Source organism: Oncorhynchus kisutch, linkage group LG26, assembly GCF_002021735.2.
Source record: "Oncorhynchus kisutch isolate 150728-3 linkage group LG26, Okis_V2, whole genome shotgun sequence".
Classification (NCBI taxonomy): Eukaryota; Metazoa; Chordata; class Actinopteri; order Salmoniformes; family Salmonidae; genus Oncorhynchus; species Oncorhynchus kisutch.
In genome coordinates, this window is record NC_034199.2 from 36,431,391 (window position 1) to 36,454,574 (window position 23,184).

The following is a 23,184-nucleotide window of genomic DNA, read 5'->3' on the forward strand; positions in this document are numbered from 1 at the left end:
GAAGTTCAAATGTATGCAGATGATACAGTGATATATGATATGCAGTGGGGAGAACAAGTATTTGATACACTCCCGATTTTGCAGGTTTTCCTACTTACAAAGCATGTCTGTAATTTTTATCATAGATACACTTCAACTGTGAGAGACGGAATCTAAAATAAAAATCCAGAAAATCACATTGCATGATTTTTAAGTAATTAATCTGCATTTTATTGCATGACATTAGTATTTGATACATCAGAAAAGCAGAACTTAATATTTGGTACAGAAACCTTTGTTTGCAATTACAGAGATCATACATTTCCTGTAGTTCTTGACCAGGTTTGCACACACTGCAGCAGGGATTTTGGCCCACTCCTCCATACAAACCTCCAGATCCGTCAAGTTTCAGGGCTGTCGCTGGGCAATACGGACTTTCAGCTCCCTCCAAAGATTTTCTATTGGGTTCAGGTCTGGAGACTGGCTAGGCCACTCCAGGACCTTGAGATGCTTCTTACGGAGCCACTCCTTAGTTGCCCTGGCTGTGTGTTTCGGGTCGTTGTCATGCTGGAAGACCCAGCCACGACCCATCTTCAATGCTCTTACCGAGGGAAGGAGAGTGTTGGCCAAGATCTCGTGATACATGGCCCCATCCATCCTCCGCTCAATACGGTGCAGTCGTCCTGTCCCCTTTGCAGAAAAGCATCCCCAAAGAATGATGTTTCCATCTCCATGCTTCACGGTTGGGATGGTGTTCTTGGGGTTGTACTCATCCTTCTTCTTCCTCCAAACACGGCGAGTGGAGTTTAGACCAAAAAGCTCTATTTTTGTCTCATCAAACTACGTTGCAGGATTTTAATCCATGATGGTGTAGTGTGTTACTAATGGTTTTCTTTGAGACTGTGGTCCCAGCTCTCTTCGGGTCATTGACCAGGTCCTGCCGTGTAGTTCTGGGCTGATCTCTCACCTTCCTCATGATCGTTGATGCCCCACGAGGTGAGATCTAGCATGGAGCCCCAGACCGAGGGTGATTGACCGTCATCTTGAACTTCCTCCACTTTCTAATAATTGTGCCAACAGTTGTTGCCTTCTCACCAAGCTGCTTGCCTATTGTCCTATAGAGGCTTCCATTAAAGAACACCCTCTGTGTTATGTTAGACAGGTAACTCTTTATCCACAATATAGCACTACACATGTCGTTAGTAAAGGTTGAAAAAAGTAAAGGATCTAGACAGCTGCCCTGGGGAATTCCTGATTCTACCTGGATTATGTTGGAGAGGCTTCTATTAAAGAACACCGTCTGCGTTCTGTTAGACAGGTAACTCTTTACCCACAATATAGCAGGGGGTGTAAAGTCATAACACATACGTTTTTTCACCAGCAGACTATGATCAATAATGTCAAAAGCCACACTGAAGTCTAAAAAAACAACCCCCACAATATTTTTATCATCAATTTCTCTCACCCAATCATCAGTCAATTTTACAAGTGCTGTGGTTGTTGAATGTCCTTTCCTATAAGCGTGCTGAAAGTTGGTTGTCAATTTGTTTACTGTAAAAATAGCATTGTATCTGGTCAAACACATTTTTTCCCTTAAGTATACTAAGGGTTGGTAACAGGCTGATTGGTCAGCTATTTTGTTTACTAGGCAGGTCAGTTAAGAACACATTCTTATTTACAATAACAGCCTAGAAACAGTGGGTTAACTGCCTTGTTCAGGGGTAGAACACCAGATTTTGACCTTGTCAACTCAGGGATTTGATCTTGCAACCTTTCAGTTACTAGTCTAACACTCTAACCACTAGGCTACTTGCCGCCACTTTATTTGGCCCAGTAAAGGGGTCTTTACTATTCTTAGGTAGTAGAATTACCTTTGCTTCCCTCCAGACCTGTGGGCACACACTTTCTAGTGGGCTTGAATTGAACATATTTATCTGAAATGCACAAGGTCCTCTACTCTGACAATTAATCCACAGCTAAAACGGTAAAACAAATTTGTTTCTCGTCATCTCTCCTCCTTCCTTCAGCTTCTTTTTCTTCTTTGGACTTTATATTGTGGTTGGCAACCAACTTTACAGCATTACTACAACCAACCGGAGTGTGGACCTAAGTTCATCTTTCAATCCCACACATGGGTTTATGCTCCTAAACACCAATGAGGAGATGGGAGAGGCTGGACTTGCAGCGTGTTGAGCGTCACAAATAGAACCAATTTCTATTTTAGTGCCTGGCCACGTAGACGCTCGCTGACGTGTGCGAGCAGTGTGGGTGCAATGATTGAGTAACATGTATGCGTACATTTATTTTGCGACGCGAGCGATGTGGTCATTCAAGTAGTTTTCAATATATCAGTCGATTTTGTGATGAATGAGCCATCCGATTCAATGAATGATGGAGCTGAGTTTGCCTTTTCCCCCAAAATTTCATTTATGGTGCTCAAAAGCTTTTTACTATTATTCCTTATGTAATTTGTCTTTGTTTCATAGAGTAGTTTCTTCTTCTTTTTATTCAGTTTAGTCACATGATTTCTCAATTTGCAATATGTTTGTCAATCAGTTGTGTAGCCAGACTTATTTGCTATTCCTTTTGCCTCATCCATCTCAACCATACAATTTTTCAATTCCTCATCAATCCATGGGGATTTAACAGTTTTTGCAGTCATTTTCTTAATGGGTGCGTGCTTATTAGTAACTGGAATAAGCAATTTCATAAGGGTGTCAAGTGCAGCGTCTGTTTGCTTTTCATTACACACCACCAACCAACAAATATTCTTTACATCAACAACTATAACACGAAATCACTACAAAACTTCAGTCTTCTTCACCTGCAAGATCGTCTGAGTCCAACCATCCTGACAGCTAATGAACCTGAGGAGAATTCTGTCTGTAATGAGTCCCTTTTGTGGTGAACAACTCATTCTGATTGGCTGGGCCTAGCTCGGCCTTTGCCCTCCCATGCCCACATATGGCTTCGCCCTTGCCCAGTCATGTGAAATCCATAGATCAGGGTCTAATGAATTTATTTAAAGTGACTGATTTCCTGATATGAACTGTAACTCAGTAAAATCTTTGAAATTGTTGCATGTTGCATTTATATCTTTGTTCAGTATACATTTAATTGTTAGAGAACTACTACCTCATATCACTTAAATTGGTTCCAGACTCTCAACAACAAATATAGCCACTTCCAAAGCACGCCTTAAAATATGTTACTGAGGCAGTGATTATTTCTCCTCCCACAATATTTCTACGCAATGCACCATCATTTACAGTATGCTGCAGTAAATATATAGCAAAACAGCAGTACAGTACTTTATTGCTGAATTGTATTGAAAATAAAATCAGCAACTGCTAATAGTGAATATTTAACTATGTATTACAGCATACCAACTGATATTTGGTGTTTTATATAATATTCACTTTAAGCCTTAACAAAAGCTTAACTACTACATATGACTTACATTGGTACTGCACTCTCACTAACAGGTACAATAAATATAGACTCTTACAAGACACATCTGAAAATATGTTAATAAGAAACAACAATACCATGCATCCACTAGTGTTTAAAAGGTTTTTGGTGCTCCAAACATTTTACTGGATTTGGAATAAGAGTAAATCACTGGCAGCAATTGGCTTGCAAGTTACTGTAGAATTTCAAAACAGGGTTTAAAGTATTTCTAAAAGAAAGTATATTACAATGTTATGTGGGGGTATAGCATTCTCATCCACAGGTGTAACAAATATAGTCTCTTATAAGCCACACCTTAAAATATGTTCATGAGCCAGAGACTCCTTCCCCGCCTACTAACATTTTCCCACAATGCATCATAATTAAGACTGTAAAAAAAATATGGTGTTTTACTGTTAAAATTACAGAAAGGTCTTACGGTGTGCTGTAAAACAAATGTATGGTACTTTACTGTGCATCGTACGCTAATCTACTGTTTTCCGTTTACACAGTATCATACTGTTGATTAATACAGTAAGTTACTGATACAATTACAAACAAATACAATTACAACTTGCCTTCATTTCATATAGAGTTGAAAAGCTTTAAATGCTATATTTAAACTAACTACTTTAAATATAGCATTTAAGGAAAATACATATGCAGACCTGTTTATAAGTTCAGCTATATGAGAGGAAGGCAAGTTGTTTCCAAGTAAGCAATAAACAAAACTCTGTGCATTTTTATGGAAGTTTACTGAAACTATACTGAAACTATACCAAAACTATACTGAAACTATACCAAAACTATACTGAAACTATACCAAAACTATACTGAAACTATACCAAAACTATACTGAAACTATACCAAAACTATACTGAAACTATACTGAAACTATACCAAAACTATACTGAAACTATACCGAAACTATACTGAAACTATACCGAAACTATACCGAAACTATACTGAAACTATACCAAAACTATACCAAAACTATACCGAAACTATACTGAAACTATACCGAAACTATACTGAAACTATACTGAAACTATACTGAAACTATACTGAAACTATACCAAAACTATACTAAAACTATACCAAAACTATACCAAAACTATACTGAAACTATACCGAAACTATACCGAAACTATACTGAAACTATACTGAAACTATACTGAAACTATACTGAAACTATACCAAAACTATACTAAAACTATACTGAAACTATACCGAAACTATACCAAAACTATACTGAAACTATACCGAAACTATACTGAAACTATACTGAAACTATACCGAAACTATACTGAAACTATACCAAAACTATACTGAAACTATACTGAAACTATACCAAAACTATACTGAAACTATACTGAAACTATACTGAAACTATACTGAAACTATACCGAAACTATACCAAAACTATACCAAAACTATACTGAAACGCGGAGATGTGATAGAGAATGTGTAATAATCCCCAATTTGAGGAACTCACGTCTCAGTCATGAAGTTGCAGCTTTTCCTAACATGTACTCTCCTATACGTTTGGGTTTGTTGGCCAGTTTGGCTTTTTGTGTACTTGTACAAATTGTAAAAATGTAAGAAACTCACGTCTCAGTCTTGTAGTTGGAGCATCTCTCCAATGGAATCTTCAGAACTCTGTTGTTGAGTCCTACAAACAGTGACCTATCACTGTGAAGGATCTGCAGGTTCAGGATTGGCTCCCGCACCCCAGGGGGGAGGAGCTGGATCTCCTCCAGGTAACACCCCTGAAGGCTCTTATTGGTGGTGGCCAGGGCCTTCAGGATGGTGCCGTATTCTGATTGGAGGAGAGAGGAGGAAGACGACGATGAGAATTTGTTGGATTGTACTGTATACAGTCAGGTCATGTGGTTAGGGAAAACTCAGGGTCCTATAATAGGTCAATAGAACGTCCTTTGGATAGACAGCTAGTGAAGGATGCCGGCATTGATTGATTAATTAATTGGTTGATGATTGATTATTGGATCTAACCTATTGACCTTGACACCTGACATTTGAACTCTGTGCTGACCTGTGCCGATGTACATGACGTGGTAGAGGGTGTTGTGACCCTGTACGATGTCCACCACCAGCCTGGAGAAGCGCACATCGTCCTGCATGACCAAGGGGTCCACAGAGACGGGCTGCACTACGTCGTTCATCAGGTACAGCCGCTGGGCGTCCTGGAGGCTGCGCTCCGTCAGACCATCGTTAGGACCGCCGTCGTCATCTATGGTCCCACACTGAGGAGGGGTGGAGGAGCGGTGGGAGAGGCGGGCGGGCGGGAGGGAGGGAGGAGTGAGAGGTTTAGTGAGAGGTTTAGTGAGTGAGTGTGAGTGAGTGTGTGAGAGAGAGAGAGAGAGAGAGAGAGAGAGAGAGAGAGCATGAGAAAGAGGGGAAAGAGAGCGAGGGAAAGAGAAAAGAGCCACATAATGAAAATGAAAAATGCCTCATGTTCACAGTCATTATTGTTTTGATTAAATGAATACTACGTCTCAGGCTGTGGTCATTTCATTCTCCTTTTGTCCTTTAGTAATCACACTTACTCACACCTACAAGATAATGACTGTTACATTGTAATGACTGTTACAATGTAATGACTGTTACAATGTAATGACTGTTGTTGGGCTAAACAACATCTCTGGATCTGGCACGCTACAGCAACAATATGCTCCTTAAATGCCATTATTAAATACTGGATGACATGAATTGCTTCAAAAAGCTACGGTTGCATTTCTTAAATGATGTGGGCTATGTGGTGCATGATCCCTAGTTCTTATATCAAATGCCTCCTAGATGCAGTGTCCTTTCATCCTGGTTCTGGGGATACACAGGGTGGGCAGGATTACCCTCCAGTCCAGCACTAACCTGGAAGTTGGGGATGGGGTTGGGGGTGGGCAGCCAGGTAGAGCGGGGGTTCTCCTGGGAACGGAAGGGCCCGTTGAAGGCCTGGGTGATGGAGCTAAGGTTAAATGCACACACTGCAGATGCTGCTATACTGTTCCTGTAGGACAGACAGAGAAAGAAGAGATAGTAGGGAGGCAGAGGGAGAGTGTGTGTGTGTGTGTGAGAGAGAGAGAGAGAGAGAGAGAGAGAGAGAGAGAGAGAGAGAGAGAGAAAAGGGGGAAGAGAGAGAGAGAAAGAGAGGGGGAAGGGAGAGGGAGAGAAATGGGAATGGGGAGGAGAGAGGGGGGGAGAGGGAGAGAGAGAGAGAGGGGGGGGGGGGGGAGAAAGAGAGAAAGAGAGAAGAAAAGGGAGAGAGAGAATGAGAGAGAGAGAAGGGGGAGGGAGGGAGAGAGAGGGGGAGAGGGAGAGAGAGAATGGGGGAGGAGAGGGGGAGAGTGAGGGAGTGAGTGAGTGAGGGAGAGAGAGAGAAAGGGGGAGGAGAGAGAGGGGGGAGAGGGAGAGGGAAAGAGGGAGAGAGGGAGATGGAGAGGGGGAGAGGGAGAGTGAGGGGGTGAGTGAGGGAGAGAGTGAGGGAGAGAGAGAGACAGTGTTACAAACTCAGTGAAGAGAGAAGTTAGTGTTGCCCATATATATCTCTAACTGAGAGGTCAAATTAATCAAATGAATCACTACGTCTGTCTGAAAGTCTCATCTTTTACAGATGCATTTAACACACCATCCATTTCTGCTGGAGGCTGTGTCGGTACTTCACAATCGCCATGAGTGAATTAGGATGCAAACACACACACAGACACACAAACACACATCCTCCCCAACCCCGGTATGAGGTGAATAAACCCAGTTAACCAGGGCACTGTTTGGCTGTAACATTGTTTTCCCAGCGATCATGTGCTCTTCTCCTTAGGACCATAGTATTCTGGGTAATGAGTTTCTAAACTGCCTTCCTTACTTTATATCCTCTTCTGGATAGATACTTCTGCTCCGCTCTGTGTGTGTGAGCGTGCGAGTGCGTGAGTGTGTGTGTGTGTGTGTGTGTGTCAGTAGTGCTCTACACTGAACAGACTTTACTGTACAATAAACTCTCTCCTTTGTGTGGATGCCAGCACACTCATAACTGGGCTGGTGTACTGTAGCACGGAGATGGTGAGGACTACGATACAATAGGGACCTATAGAGTAACTCTCCTGTTATGTTCTTGTTATATAAGTTTATATATCGGTTATGGTCTTACTATGTTCTGTTCTTGCAGAGTGCAGTTTGTACACTATATTCCATTCATGCCTTATGTAAGTGTATTGTCCTAATATAAGTGTATTGTTCTTATATAAGTGTATCCAGCAACCATTGTGGAGGTCCCATTAAGCTCTGTAGAAATACATTAACACTGTCAGTAGTACCCAGGGGGGTGGCCGATGCCACAAAATGAGTCAAATACAATAACACTGTCAGTTCCGTGGGGGCGAGCGATGCCACAAAATGAGTCAAATACATTAACACTGTCAGTAGTACCCTGGGGGGTGGCCGATGCCACAAAATGAGTCAAATACAATAACACTGTCAGTTCCGTGGGGGCGAGCGATGCCACAAAATGAGTCAAATACAATAACACTGTCAGTTCCGTGGGGGCGAGCGATGCCACAAAACGAGCTCAATACAAACAAAGGAGATGGGAAACAGGTGGCTCATTGACTGTACTATGAGGAGTAAAAACAGCCTGCAGCAGAATGAACAGCAGCTACTTCAGAGAGACAGAGAGAGTGTGTGTATGTGTGTGTCAGCCTGCAGACTAACAGCAGCTTGTTTCTAGGATTCTGCACTGTGGTCAGTGAGTCTAGGATTCTGCACCGTGGTCAGTGAGTCTAGGATTCTGCACCGTGGTCAGTGAGTCTAGGATTCTGCACCGTGGTCAGTGAGTCTAGGATTCTGCACCATGGTCAGTGAGTCTAGGATTCTGCACCGTGGTCAGTGAGTCTAGGATTCTGCACCGTGGTCAGTGAGTCTAGGATTCTGCACCGTGGTCAGTGAGTCTAGGATTCTGCACCGTGGTCAGTGAGTCTAGGATTCTGCACCGTGGTCAGTGAGTCTAGGATTCTGCACCGTGGTCAGTGAGTCTAGGATTCTGCACCGTGGTCAGTGAGTGTGCTTCCTGCCGTGAGTGGACATTAATCAAACCCAAACTGAGGAAACCAGCTGCAATAACCAATTATCAGGCTGCAGCCGCAGCCACAGAGCTAGACACACCCCCTCCGTGCCTCCCTGACACGGTCATTTCCCTGGGCCTGCAGACACAGCCTTGGTGTCCCAATGCCTGTAGTCTGCAGCCAAGAGTTTTGTTTTGACCACGGCTGTTACAAATAAAGTCACACTTGTGCAGCTCAGACAGAAAGCTCTGCATTACTGTATAAACCTCTGCCCAAGGGATATGGGCACTGTTGGTAACTGTTAACATCTAGTTTGTTAATAAAGATTTAGTCTATTTTAAAACCTCACCTCCCTTTCTTTCACACTCATTCCTTTCTTTCACACACAGTCCATTCACAATGTGGTATTCTCTCTCTCTCTCTCTCTCTCTCTCTCTCTCTCTCTCTCTCTCTCTCTCTCTCTCTCTCTCTCTCTCTCTCTCTCTCTCTCTCTCTCTCTCTCTCTCTCTCTCTCTCTCTCTCTCTCTCTCTCTCTCTCTCTCTCTCTCTCTCTCTCTCTCTCTCTCTCTATCTCATACACACACACACACACACACACACACACACACATATATATATGCTGTCAGTGAGCCGGGACGCGGTTACGGTGTGTTTTCAATATGTGTATATATATTGTTTAGTTGTTTTAAGGTTATCTTTGTCTCAATGTCACTAATATAAGGGTGATGTGATAGTTGAGGTTGTTTTTCTCCAGCATGCAACCAGTGTGTGGGGCCAGTTGCAGTGGCCACTCGTGGAGGGTTGGGGTTTAAAGACGTATTTGCCAGCATTGTGTAAAGATTCCTGCTGCGTCGGGTTGTTTGGTGGTGTGTAGTCATAAAAGCTCAAAAAGTGGGGGTGTTGCTATCCAAATACCATTGAGAAATGTAACACTGAAGATTATTATTTATTTCTTGCTGGGAACTTTAACTGCTCAGTTAGTGATTTAGATAGAAACCACAAAGAACCTCTTCTTGTAACAATATTGCCTTATTGTATCATATGAACTGTGTGATATTTGGCGGAGCCAACATGGAGGCACGAGACCGTACACATGGGCCCATTTGAGAGAGATCACCATCTCTCTGGCCAGGTTATAAATGTTGTAGTTTTTTTCTGGGAGAGGTGGAGGTCTCAAAGGCCAGTTTTGTATCCCTTCAACAGTGGTGAAAATCCAGATTCAGTACACAATGAATGTCACCAGAGACATCACCAGATCAATGAACGTCCTAGAGTCTGAAATAGTGAAACTCCTGACATTGGTTGAGACCACAGGAGATTGAGGCCATACTCAGCCACTCAAGAGAAGAAAAAAAACTCATTGCCAGACCTGTTAGCACAGGGGGCATTGGTGAGAAGACAGTTTCAGGGAATCTCTGAATTGGATCCCTCATCCACATTTTTATTCGGTTTAGATAAAAAAGAATGGACAAAGAAGAATTACTCATTGCCTCAAATCAGCTGTTGGACAAGAGCTCACTAGCCTAAGTGAAATTAGAAAGAGGGCAGTAGAGTTCTATGCTGAGCTCTACAAGTGTGAGTACAAAGAGGATAAAACAGTGACACAGCAGATCCTTGATGGGTTCCCACAGGTGGCTGCAGAAGGTAGAACTAGAGCAACCATTGTCTTTGCAGGAGCTATGCATTGCATTAAAATGGAAAATGGATGTGCACCAAGAATTGATGGGCTTCCCGTTGACTTTTTAAAGTCTTTTGGGCCATGTTAGGAGAGGATTGGCTAGCAGTAGCTAATGATAGTTTGACCGAAGGGTTACTACCGATAAGCTGCAGGAGAGCTGTCCTCACCCATCTGCCAAAAAAAGGTGACACTAGTGAAGAACTGGAGGCCAGTGACTTTATTGTGCACTGATTATAAGATCCTGTCCACAGCTTTATCCAGCAGGCTAAGTGAGGTGATGGGGCAAATCATACGGACCAGTCCTACTGTATTCCCGACAAGTAGATAGGGGATAACATTTCCCCGATTCTGGATTGTTTTGACATTTCTAGGGCTATTGGGTTGATGCTGGTCTAATTACAATTGATCAGGAAATGGCATTTGACCGAGTTGAACATAAATACTTATGACACACTTTTGAGGCATTTGTTTTCAGCTCTGATTATATTGCCATGATCAGGGTGATATATGGTGACACTGAAAGTGTATTGAAAGTTAACGGTAGCTTGAGTGCTCCTTTTAAAGTGTGTAGAGGTATTGGGCAGGGGTGTTCTTTTTCAGGAATGTTATATGCCATCTCTATAGAGCCACTGCTAAATAGCATTAGAAGTCGCATTGAAGGGGTGTATCTTTCAGAGGATATTCCTCCTACTCCTCTCTCAGCCTATGCTGAGGATGTAGTTATTTCAGTGAAAAATTAAGCTGAGGTGGATAGTTTGAGTCTCATGAATGATTGGTTTAGGGGAATATCCTCTGCAAAGGTAAATTGGGAAAAAGTTGTGCTTTACAGATTGGGAAATGGTCTGGCTTTGCCAGGGGGGCTGTAATGGTGTAAGGGAGGTTTAAAGTATCTTGAAGTGTACCTAGGGGATGAGGGGACAATGGGGAAAAAATGGAATGGGGTGCTTGAAATGGTAGAAGGGAGGATGAGGAGATGGCGTACAGTGGGCGCACTATTATTGTTAACAATATGGTTGCCTCTGCACTGTGGCATTGGTTGTCATGTTTAGAGCCACCATCTGGCCTTCTGGCTAAGATACAGGCGATTATTGTAGATTCACTTTGGGCTAAATATCATTGGGTCAAAAGAGGAGGGGGGACAAGGTCTTGTACATCTGGCTAGTAGGGCTGCTGCTTTCCGGTTTCAGTTTATTCAAAGGTTGCTTTATGGACCGGAAAATGTGGTTTGGAGAGGGGTGGCAGGTCTGGTATTACAGCAGGTCAGGGGATTAGGTTTAAAGAAGGCTTTATTTCTGGTTGATAGTAGCCAGATTTCTAGGGAGGGAGTACCTCCATTTTACAGAGGCCTTCTTAGGGTTTTTCAGCATAAGGAAGGTTCAGACGTTCTCCAGCGGAGTCAGTGCATTGGCTGCTGGAGGAACCTCTGGTGTATGGGATTGTACAACTGCAGCTGTTCCACATTTGTCCAAGATTCATCACCGTAAAACAGTTAATGGCCATGGCTGAGCCCACCTTAATGGATGGAGGACGTGTGGCTGAACATTTGGGGGTGAGGTCAGAAAGGATTGTCGGACTGCTGGGAAGCTGGTATTGAAGGCTCTGTCAGTAAAAAGTGGTTTATGCTTAATAATCCCAAGAAGAAGGTACAAGATGAAAACAACCCATATCAAGACTACGGATTACACCCAGTATCCCAGAGTCAGAAAGAAAGGCGTTAAAGGGAGAGCATTGTACAAGCCAACGTTACAAAAGGGCAATGGAGGGTTTTGCATGGCATCATTGCAGTTAATGCTTTTGTATCTGTTATTAACTCAGATGTTGGAGATGGATGTCCTCTTTGTAACATAAGAGATACAATGTTTCATTGTTTTATGGAGTGTGAGAGGATAACGCCTCTCTTTGAAGTCCTGGAGTCTTTGTTTACAGCTGTAGGGGAGATTTTCATAACACTGTTTTTATTTTGGAGTTTCAATACAGTAAGCAACAGAAAATAAAATGTCAGCTGTTCCATTTTTATTTTCGGACAAGCTTAGATGTCCATTGTTCTGAGTAGGAAACATTAAATAGACACGGCATATGGGCAGGATGTAAGATGTGTTTTTAAAGGATAAAAGTGGATTTTGAGTTCTTCTCGGCTATAAAAGACCTCCCATTGTTTGAGGAGAAGTGGCTTATGAAGGAGCGGTATGTTTTGTGGAGGAGGGGAAACCATTGTTTGTTGATGAAATAAGTTGAACGTATATATCTGTTTTTTATTTAAATGAATCTATTTTTAATTAGGAATGACACATTTGTTGTTTAATTTCTGAAAAGGCACAGTGTGCCATTATTAGTGTTAATAATTAAGTACAAAAAAAAGTTTTTATAAAAACTCTCTCTCACTTTCTATCTCCCCGCTCTCTCTCTTCTATCTCCCCCCCCCCTCTCTCTCTCCCCCCCCTCTAATTTGCCTGGCCTGTTCCCTGAGTCCCTCTGGTATTAGAGTTTTTATCAATTGCTAAAACACAATTTCTGAAAACTTGCTCCATTTCCTGAAAACATTAAACACAGAATCTCATCTTCAAGCACTATTTACATAACCTCTGACTCCTCTTGCAAAATGAAACATTCGCCTGAAAACAGTTTTACCTGTGTTCAAAATCAAACACTGCTCTCAAATCATAAACAAAGTGATCAAAATGATATACACTCTCAAGCAGTCAGTAAACAATACACCGAAAAATAGAAAACACATTGTTCAAAACATACAATTCTCAGGGAGAAGTACATTTTTAAATCTAAAAAAATATTAATATTTTTCTGTCATTGTCTTTTGATGAACGAAAACATGTTCTGTCATAGTAGCTCAAAATTTATCAGAAATTACTACTCTGCTTTGCACTTTGCAATTTTGTTTTTTGTTCTTCCTCCTTCTACCCCTATTTTTACAGTACTGTATCCTGCATCTCACAAACTTGTCCTTTGTCTCTGTGATACTGTAATTCTTGTTCTTTGTTGATATGAACCTGCAACCAGTCAAAATCTATTGAGCAGTCAGCACTGTTAATAAATGGAAAGCACAATGTTCAGGGCCATACAATTCATCCATTGTACAGTATACAGCCTACAATGCACTGTACTACAGTATCCATTCTCAGACTTTCTCCTTCCCACCTTCAACAACCTGTTTGCTCTCTGAACTGGCTTATATTGGTTGTGTCACATCATTTGAGACAGGTTAAATCAATTTTGAGTGGTTGTGTTCAATCAATGACATGTGTTCTCTATTTGTATTTGATTGTTGCCACTTGTGCTTACCAGTATGGATGACATGTGCATTAGAGTGCAGAATGTGTTTTGAGAATGAGAATCTGTTTGGAGTTTTGCTGAAAAGTCTAAGTGAGATCTGCAAATTGTGTTTTATCATGTGAAATGGTTTAAGGTATTGACAACAGACTGCATAATTAGCTAAATGAGTCCAGGCAACTGAGAACTTTGTTCAGCCAATGGGTTTTAGTGTTTTAGCAATTGAGAAAAACTGTAAAACAGAACCTCTTAATCACGCTCAGCTCACTCCGTATTCATGTCTTGATATGGAGGGGACCAGAGAGGGAGAAAGACAGGGATGATAGGATGAAGGGAAGAGGGGAAGAGGGGAGGGTCAGCCTGGCCTGTTCCCTATATATTCCCTATATAGTGCACAAGTAGCAGTGCACTACTGTATATAGGTAATACGGTGCCATTTGGGACGTAGCCCAGGGAGGACAGAAAAATATATAATCTGGAGTGCCCTTCATGTTCTCACCTAAACCAGCCAGCCGGTCAGACAGGTTGACACTGTACTGTTCCCCTATGTCTGGCTGATGTTCCCCTATGTCTGGCTGATGTTCCCCTATGTCTGCCTGATGTTCCCCTATGTCTGCCTGATGTTCCCCTATGTCTGCCTGATGTTCCCCTATGTCTGCCTGATGTTCCCCTATGTCTGCCTGATGTTCCCCTATGTCTGGCTGATGTTCCCCTGCCTGATGTTCCCCTATGTCTGGCTGATATTCTCTTATGGCCGGCTGGTGTTCCCTAATGGATGGCTGATGTTCCCCTATGGCTGGCTGGTGTTCCCCTATGGCTGGCTGGTGTTCCCCTATGGCTGGCGGGTGTTCCCCTATGGCCGGCTGGTGTTCCCTAATGGATGGCTGATGTTCCCCTATGGCTGGCTGGTGTTCCCCTATGGCTGGCTGGTGTTCCCCTATGGCTGGCTGGTGTTCCCCAATGGCTGGCGGGTGTTCCCCTATGGCTGGCGGGTGTTCCCCTATAGCTGGCGGGTGTTCCCCTATGGCTGGCTGGTGTTCCCCTATGACCAGTGTTATGGGAGTAAAAGGCTGATGTCCTCAACCACACCAGTGAGCCAGTCGGACAGGATGACACTGCACTTTCTGTTGTGTCACTGTACCCTATGGCTGCAAGGTGTTATGGGAGTAACATGCCCACTGGAGTGTGTCCCCTTTCTGCACATGCTCAGTGCAGCTTAGTGACACAGGCTTTGTCCCAAATGGCAAACCCCTATGGGCCCTGGTCAGTAGTGTGCTATTAAAGGAACAGGAAGCCATTTGGGACACATGAAGTGCCTGCCGCTGCACCTGCTCACTGCAGTTCAGTGCATATGAGTGGTGAAGGCTTCTATGATGATGAATCATAGAGAGCAGACTAGCAGGGATGGTGCTCATCATCACACCAGATGGCCCATATATACTGCACTATATGTGTGTCATAGAGACACTTGCATCCCAAAATACTTTCTAACACACACATACGGGCTAATGAAGGCACGCATATACATGCATGTACGCACGCACACACACACACACACACACACACACACACACACACACACACACACACACACACACACACACACACACACACACACACACACACACACACACACACACACACACACACACCACAGAATACAGCAACAGATGTGCTCTGCCTATGTTTGGCAGGCTCCAGGCTTAGCAGGGTATACGGAGCTAATGCAGTCTGTGCACATCACCTCAGTTGAAAAAATACACAGTAAAAATACATGAAGTGTGCATTCCATATGGTACACTATTCCCCATGGAGTGCACACACCATGGAGTGCACGCACACTACTATATAGAAAATAGGTGTGATTTGGGACGCAATAAAGCAGCAATATGTAACTTTTTGGGCGACTTGACCAAATGCACATAGAAATGTAAGTTACAGATCTGTCATTCTCATTGAAAGCAAGTATAAGAAGCTGTAGATCTGTTCTATGTGCATTATTTCTATGCTTCCCTTTCTTAAGTTTTGTTTTTGTATCTTTTCCTTTCTGTCTTGTACACCAGCTTCAAACAGCTGAAAATATGAATATATATTTCACAGCGGTTTAGGTGGTACAATGATTCTCTACACTATACTTCAGGTTGTGGGGGAATTGCTCATAAATATGAATTATGGGAGACAGTTAGCTCACAGTGGTAAAATGCCACTTGCAGTTTAAATTCTAATTCCCCACAGGGGAATGTCAAAATGAAGACCAGAATTGACATGTTTCACTATAACTAAGTCAAAAACATCTGTGTTTTCCTTAACACCCTCCTACTTAACACCCTCCCACTTAACACCCTCCCACTTAACCCGGAAGCCACCCGTACCAATATGTCGGCGGCAACACCATTCAACTGGCGACCGTGGTCAGCCTGTAGGCACATGGCCCGCCACAAGGAGTCGCTAGGGTGTGATGAGCCAAGTAAAGCCCCCGGCCAAACCCTCCCCTAACCAGGACGACGCTGGGAAAATTGTGCACCATCCTATGGGAATCCCGGCCACGGCCGGTTGTGGCACAGCCCGGGAATGAACCCGGGTCTGTAGTAACGCCTCTAGCATTTAGACCGGTCCAATGTGTTTCAACCTCAGTGAATAGCTGCATCGAACAAAAAAACAAAAAGCACACTCAGAATCCCCTTTACCGTACGGCACCGTACAGGGAAGGAGCAGAAATTGAACTATGGCTAGGATTATCCGTAACAATTTGTTACTGCATTACAATGCAATACGTGAGCTACAGTGCTATGTTCTGAAACAGTCACTTTCAGGAGACAGTCAGGTAGCAATAAACCAGCAGCAGCAACGTTGCAATAGGCTACTAAAGGTTACTGTTGTGTGTACATGGTATAAACAAGCTGCCTGTAAGTAGTATTTTTTGGTAAAATAATAATTTTCTGCCTCCCAGGTCTAGGGCACTGCATCGCAGCTCTAGCTACGCCACCAGAAACTCTGGGTTCGCGCCCAGGCTCTGTCGCAGCCGGCAGCGACTGGGAGGTCCGTGGGGCGATGTGCGGCTTGGTTGGGTTGTGTTTCTTAGGACGCATTACTTTCGACCTTCGTCTCTCCCGAGCCCGTACAGGAGTTGTAGCGATGAGACAAGATAGTAACTACTAATAATTTGATACTATGAAAAAGGGGGTAAAATAAAAAATAAAAAAATAATAAGAATAATACTTTTCTTACTGTAAAAACGAATGATCTGACTGATCCTTATTCTAGGCATATCCAATATGCTCCATGGAATTTATAGCTCATTTCAAGGTGCATTTGACATTATTATATTGAGGTGATGAAAGAAGTACACCTACAAGGAAAAAATATGGAAAATCAGCCAAAAATATGGGTCACGCTTCAGATGGCTGCACACACACATTACACCACGCCAGGACACCATGGTTACCAGGTTACCCAGGAGACATGTCAAATCAGAAGCCAATCAGTTTCATATATGATACACACCTGCAGCAGCATCCAGCTGCTCATTCAGAAAGTTTAGTACATATGGAGAAAGCCATTGGAATGGAATGTGTAAAGCAGAGAAATCACCTGGATAATTATCATTAGCAAGTGATAGCCCCATTTCAATGGGAGAAACAGCGAAGCCCCACTCAGCAGCCCTGACAGAGGGAGGGATGGATGGAGGCAGGGAGAGAGAGGGAGATACCAGTAAGGTCTACAGTTTAAAAAATACCTCAGCTCTGGGGTCTTAAGATCACTACTCTGACGAGAGAATGAATGCAAACCTAGTCTGCTACTGAATGACCTATTTAAAACAGCAGATGTCCAGCAAAGGCAGATGGAGAACAGCATATATACAGTATATGTATATATCTCCCTCTCTCTCTCCCTCCCCTGCCTCTCCTCTCCCCCCTGCCTCTCCTCTCCCCCCTGCCTCTCCCTCTCCTCCCTGCCTCTCCTCTCCCCCCTGCCTCTCCTCTCCCCCCTGCCTCTCCTCTCCCCCTGCCTCTCCCTCTCCCCCCTGCCTCTCCCTCTCCTCTCCCTCCCCTGCCACTCCTCTCCCCCTGCCTCTCCCTCTCCCCCCTGCCTCCCCTCTCCCCCCTGCCTCTCCTCTCCCCCCTGCCTCTCCCTCTCCCCCCTGCCTCTCCTCTCCCCCCTGCCTCTCCCTCTCCTCTCCCTCTCCCCCCTGCCTCTCCCTCTCCCCCTGCCTCCCCTCTCCCCCCTGCCTCTCCCTCTCCCCCCTGCCTCTCCCTCTCCCCCCTGCCTCTCCTCTCCCCCCTGCCTCTCCCTCTCCTCTCCCTCTCACTCCCTCTGTTCTGTTTTACAGTTCAAACTCCTGGGAGTTGTTTGACCATGTTCAATTTAACACAGACAGATGGAGACAGTGTTTCCTGTGATTGCATTACCATATCCCCCTACTGGGGGAAGAGTTTTAGGGAGTAACTGGGGGACTGAGAGACAGACAGGGACTGAGACAAAGGATGGGAAAGAGGGAGGGGTACACACAAACACACACACAGTTGGAAAGTACTCGCTCCTTCTCTGTCCTGTACTGGTACAGTGATAGAAAGTAGCCTACTGCCTCCTGGGAGTTGGTGAAGTCCATAGGACTGAAAATGGATGAATGCAACAATCATGTCTCTGTCACTAACAAATATAGTCATGGGTGGTAACTCTCGAAGGCAAGGCACTCTGGGAAATATTTGAAAAAGGTTTTAAACTAACGAGTGTGTTAATTTAACACTGTTCCATTGTCTACATAGGTCCACAGACTCAACACTTTCAGTGATCATTTTGTTTGTTTTTTAACACTGGTGAATTTGCTGTGTATATGTGTTTACCTGAGTGTGTGTTTGTGTCTTGCCTAGAAAAACTATCACTCATCACTCACACGTTGGTGGTGAATATCCCATAGATGAGGTCTTGTTCAGGCAGATAGAAGGTGCTCTGCAGCTCGTTATAGTAGAAGGGGATCTCTCCTGAGCGCGAGCAGTTCAGCCTGGCCTTCATGAAGGTGGTCCAGGTGTCCTCCAGTAGGAACCGCCCTCCGATGTCGTTCTTACAGACCCGGGCCACCCGGGAGTAGACAGTCTTCCCACAGTCGTGTTCCACGGCGTTCTCACGCAGAAAGAAAAAGGTGAAGAGACCCACATCGTACGCTGAGATGAAATGGGGTTCTGAAGAAGAGAAGAGGAGGAGAGGACAGGAAGAGAGGAGTGGAAGAGGAGGAGAGGACGGGGGAGGAGAAGAGACAAAGCAGAGAGGGAAAGGGAGACAAAGTCAGAGAGCGCATTAGACTCCATGAAGCCACAGCTGATGATTCTCAATGTCATGGTAGTCTATACTGGTAGCCAATACTGATGAATAAACGTGTACAGTCATGGTGATAATAAAGATATTACTCATCCTGTGAGACATACTGTACATTCATTAGTAATAGTCATCCTGTAAAATGTACAATACATTCATTCCTCCCTCTGTAAATACCAGGACAGTTGATCATCTGGATATACATGGTAAAGACATGAGTCTAACGCACTCGACGGGGGGAAAGAAATCAATAGAGACCATGACTTCATCATTCCTTCCACTTTGACTTGGTGGTCAGAAACACCATATGGTAACATGGATGCTCAAACCTTGTCACGGTTGCTATAAACACAGGCACTGTTTAGTCTTGACTCCACAACGGAACACATTAACAGCACACCTGGGTTCAAAACCTTCAGGCAGGCTCAAGCAAAAGCATGTGAAAGATTTGGAGTACCATTTGAAGCCATGTGTGATAACAAGTAGGATCGTCCTCTCCGGTTATAACGTAGAATTTACTCATAACTAGAGAGGCAGTGAGCTGGTGAAAACAACAAAATATGGCTGTCAGTTCTGCTTTCTCTCTGGGACCATACATTCTCAGTGATTTCACACACACACACACACACACACACACACACACACACACACACACACACACACACACACACACACACACACACACACACACACACACACACACACACACACACACACACACACACACACACACACACACACACACACACACACACACACACACACACACACACACAAACAGGCACACAGAAACACATGAACTCACTGCGTGGATTCAGAGCAGAGTGGAGAGTGGAGAGTGGAGATACTAACCTGCAAACAGCCATGACGGTAAATGCCCCAGGGGTCAGCACTACCGTTTAAGCGAATGAGATTATAGGAGAATGCAAGCAACCGGCAGGAATGGAAACGACATCAGGAGCAATAACAGGACTAGTAATTCCATTTCAGAACACTGATAAAAACCAACTGCAGGTAGTGACTGGCCACAGCCAATAGGAATGGGTGAAATGGTTGAGACTGACTGGATTACCAACTAGCACAATGTTTGGTAAAATCTCAAATCAAATTTTATTGGCCACATGAACCGAATAGAACAAGTGTGGACTTCACTGTGAAATGCTTACTTATGAGCCCTTTCTCATCATTGTAGTTAAAAAGTAAGAACATTTACAAATAGATCAAATAAAATAGTAACACAATAAAATAACAATAACAGGTCTATATACAGGCCATATACAAGGAGTACTGGTACTGAGTCAGTGTACTGGGGTACAAGGTAGTTGGGGTGATTGATTGAGGTAATATGTGAATGTAGGTTTGGTTAGGTGATTGATTGAAGTACTATGTGAATGTAGGTTTGGTTAGGTGATTGATTGAAGTACTATGTGAATGTAGGTTTGGTTAGGTGATTGATTGATTGAAGTACTATGTGAATGTAGGTTTGGTTAGGTGATTGATTGATTGAAGTACTATGTGAATGTAGGTTTGGTTAGGTGATTGATTGAAGTACTATGTGTATCTAGGTAGGGGGTAAAAAGTAGTAAGTCTGGGTAGCTGTTTAATTAACTTTTCAGCAGTCTTATGGCTTTGGGGTAGAAGCTGTTCAGGAGCATTTTTGTCCCAGACTTGGTGCTCCGGTACCGCTTGCCGTGTGATAGCAGAGAGAACGGTCTGTGATTTGGGTGGCTGGAGTCTTTGACAATTTACATTCCCTTGTCAGCTGAATATTCATCCACTGTCCCATTATTCTTATCCTATAGTTTTCTATATCAAACTGTTCCATCATTATCTCTAGTCTAAGCTTAATGGGAGAAGAGACCACGTAAGAACCCATAGCTTTGCCCGTGAATAATTAAATGTAATGTAATCCATGTAAAAACCTGTAATCCATTTCTGAAAAACTATCATGACAAATATACCATCACATCCCTCACCTGCTCTGCATGGAACGTTGTAATGGAGGACAAGGTTTTCCAGGTCAGTTAACAGCCATGTACATGATGGGTTTGTGTGTGTGTGTTTGTGTATGCGTGTGTACTGTATCACTAGACCTCCTGTCGGGTCCTAGATAATTACCATGGAAAGAGAAGCTATGGAAACAGGCATTAGCGTAGATTAACTGCTGCTTCCCCACGGCTGTCTCACACACACACACACACACACACAAACACACACACACACACACACACACACACACACACACACACACACACACACACACACACACACACACACACACACACACACACACACACACACACACACACACACACACACACACACACACACACACACACACACACACACACACACACACCCAGCCCTGTGGCTGTCAGAGGTGGCATAGGAATGAGCTAATACTCCATGTTTAGGCTGCGTGTCATTTGTGGGAGTCAATCCAACAAATAGCATTTTTCCACTTCCCTGCCGAAAGTAAACAGATTGTTCAATCTCCACACAGACTGATTGAGGCCTGCGGGGGGTGGAACTCACACACAGCCACGTGACTGAACATGGAGAGGAGGAGGAGGGAGAGAGAGAGAGATTATTGCTTGCCTGTGTGTGTTGCCTAGGCTCATTACTAGAAATTTGATTTGAATTCTCACTCCGTCTCCTCTGATCCTGCCAGATCCAGCTCCAGACTCTGGAAGGAGAGTCTGTACAGCAAAGTGGGCTTTGCCCCAAGAGGATGTGTGTATTTCAGAAGGGCTGAGGGAATGGAAAGGCAAGGTGGTGCCAACAGTGGGGTGTCTGTCTGTCTGTCTATCTACAACCAGCTGTGATTATGCTGATGAGCACAGCTTCGCCGCTCCACTCCTCTCCTTCCTTCCTCCCTCGCTTGCTCTCTCACTCGCCCCCTCCTGTGGTAAAGCCCACCTCCCACACACACACACACAGCCCTGCGTGGCATGAAGCATGCAGCGTGCTGTAATTTCACCCTCTCCCTGCCACGGGGAATAATTATACCACTCACTGCCTCCTGAGTCTATCTTCTCTCCTCTGCCTGTATATTTCTGCCCCCTACCTTTCCTCTCAGCCCTTTTCTTCCTCTGTCTCTCCCTTCTGAACAGAGCATGTGAGTGGTGTTGAGCGGTCTGAAATCCCGCTCATTGCTCATGAGCAGTCGCTCCATGTCCTTTCCAACCACTCACACTAAAAAAGCTCCTCTCTCACAGGGAAAAAAACTGCCGCTCCAAATCCGCTCCATTCATTAAAATCACAGTTTAACCAACACTCATCTATTTTGTGACCACCTGAACCTACCATTTGGTTTTAAAGTATTGAAACCAAACCATATGATTTGAACAAAAAGTAATTTAATAAACAACATGAAAAGGTGAATGTAAGAAGCGCTCCTCATTTCAAATAGGCTTCATGTCATAATAAACAGCATAGAAACACTATAAATAGGTCAGGAGTCAAACAGGGAGTCTAAGTGAATTAATTATAAATGATTTAGGCTATATTATTTATATTATTTCAAGGCTTTAGCCTATAAAGAAATACATTGTGAAGCATTTGCTAGGCTGGCAGGGACATGAAGCACTCAGAATAAAAAAATGTTGTTGTATTAAATCATTATAGTTTCTATATTGCACATATAGGCTGTGACACACTTGGAATTAAATACAAATGAAATGAAAAATGCCTTATTAGGATCAGTGCCTTTGAATTCATTTTTGGAAAGACGAGTTTGGCCAGAGTTTCTGGCTTCAGGATCATGTGATGAGGGCAGCAGCGGGGAATACCCTCACTGTGCTCACAGAGCCACTGGAGATACTAATCACCCTTCGGGCCACTCTTGCCAGGCTGGGCAGGGACGCGGAGTTGTTTTTGTTTTCTTTGATAGGTAGGCCTAAAGGTTTTCAAAATGGAAAAGGTAATATGCCAGGCCTATTGGGCCAAAATCCATGATAACCTTTTGTATAGATAATAAAACAATTTTTTGTTTATAAATACCCACCTTGTTCCTTTCTGTTAGCATGTGCACATAGTAAGTACACCATCATGCTTTCGGGATACTTGTCTTTTTAGATTTCACAATGTTTCTATAGTTGTGGACACACTACTTCACCGCACTCCACTCTTGGTCTTGGTCCTCCTCGTCTCAAGTCACCTGTAAGTTTTACTTGTTTTATTCTGAAAATATTTAGCCAACTCCATGACAGTAGCTAAAGCAAGGGGCTATAGCAGTATGCAAGTAGACTACAAGTGCATGTCGCTGCAGGAATGCCCTGAGCCCATGAAGTGAGCACTACTTGGAACGTTACTGAAACAAACTTGTAGCAGGCAAGAAGGCCGATGCTCCAGTCTTTGGGAAACTCGCTCCGTGCTCCAGTCAAACTGAGCATGCTCTGCTCCATGCTC

General features: G+C 43.7%; 1 protein-coding gene across 5 annotated transcripts in view; it reads right to left on the reverse strand.

Annotated features, from left to right (window-relative positions):
- The window catches only part of LOC109871046 (semaphorin-5B), a 271,930-nt gene that overhangs the window by 79,461 nt on the left and 169,285 nt on the right, over positions 1–23,184 (reverse strand). For all 5 annotated transcript variants that reach the window (XM_031805788.1, XM_031805787.1, XM_031805786.1 and 2 more), the window contains exons 9-12: positions 18,356–18,641; positions 6,319–6,454; positions 5,483–5,693; positions 5,041–5,248 (exon numbers count right to left, since the gene is read on the reverse strand). In XM_031805788.1, coding sequence (XP_031661648.1) covers positions 5,041–5,248; positions 5,483–5,693; positions 6,319–6,454; positions 18,356–18,641 — 841 coding nt within the window. The remainder of the gene's footprint in view (positions 1–5,040; positions 5,249–5,482; positions 5,694–6,318; positions 6,455–18,355; positions 18,642–23,184) is intronic.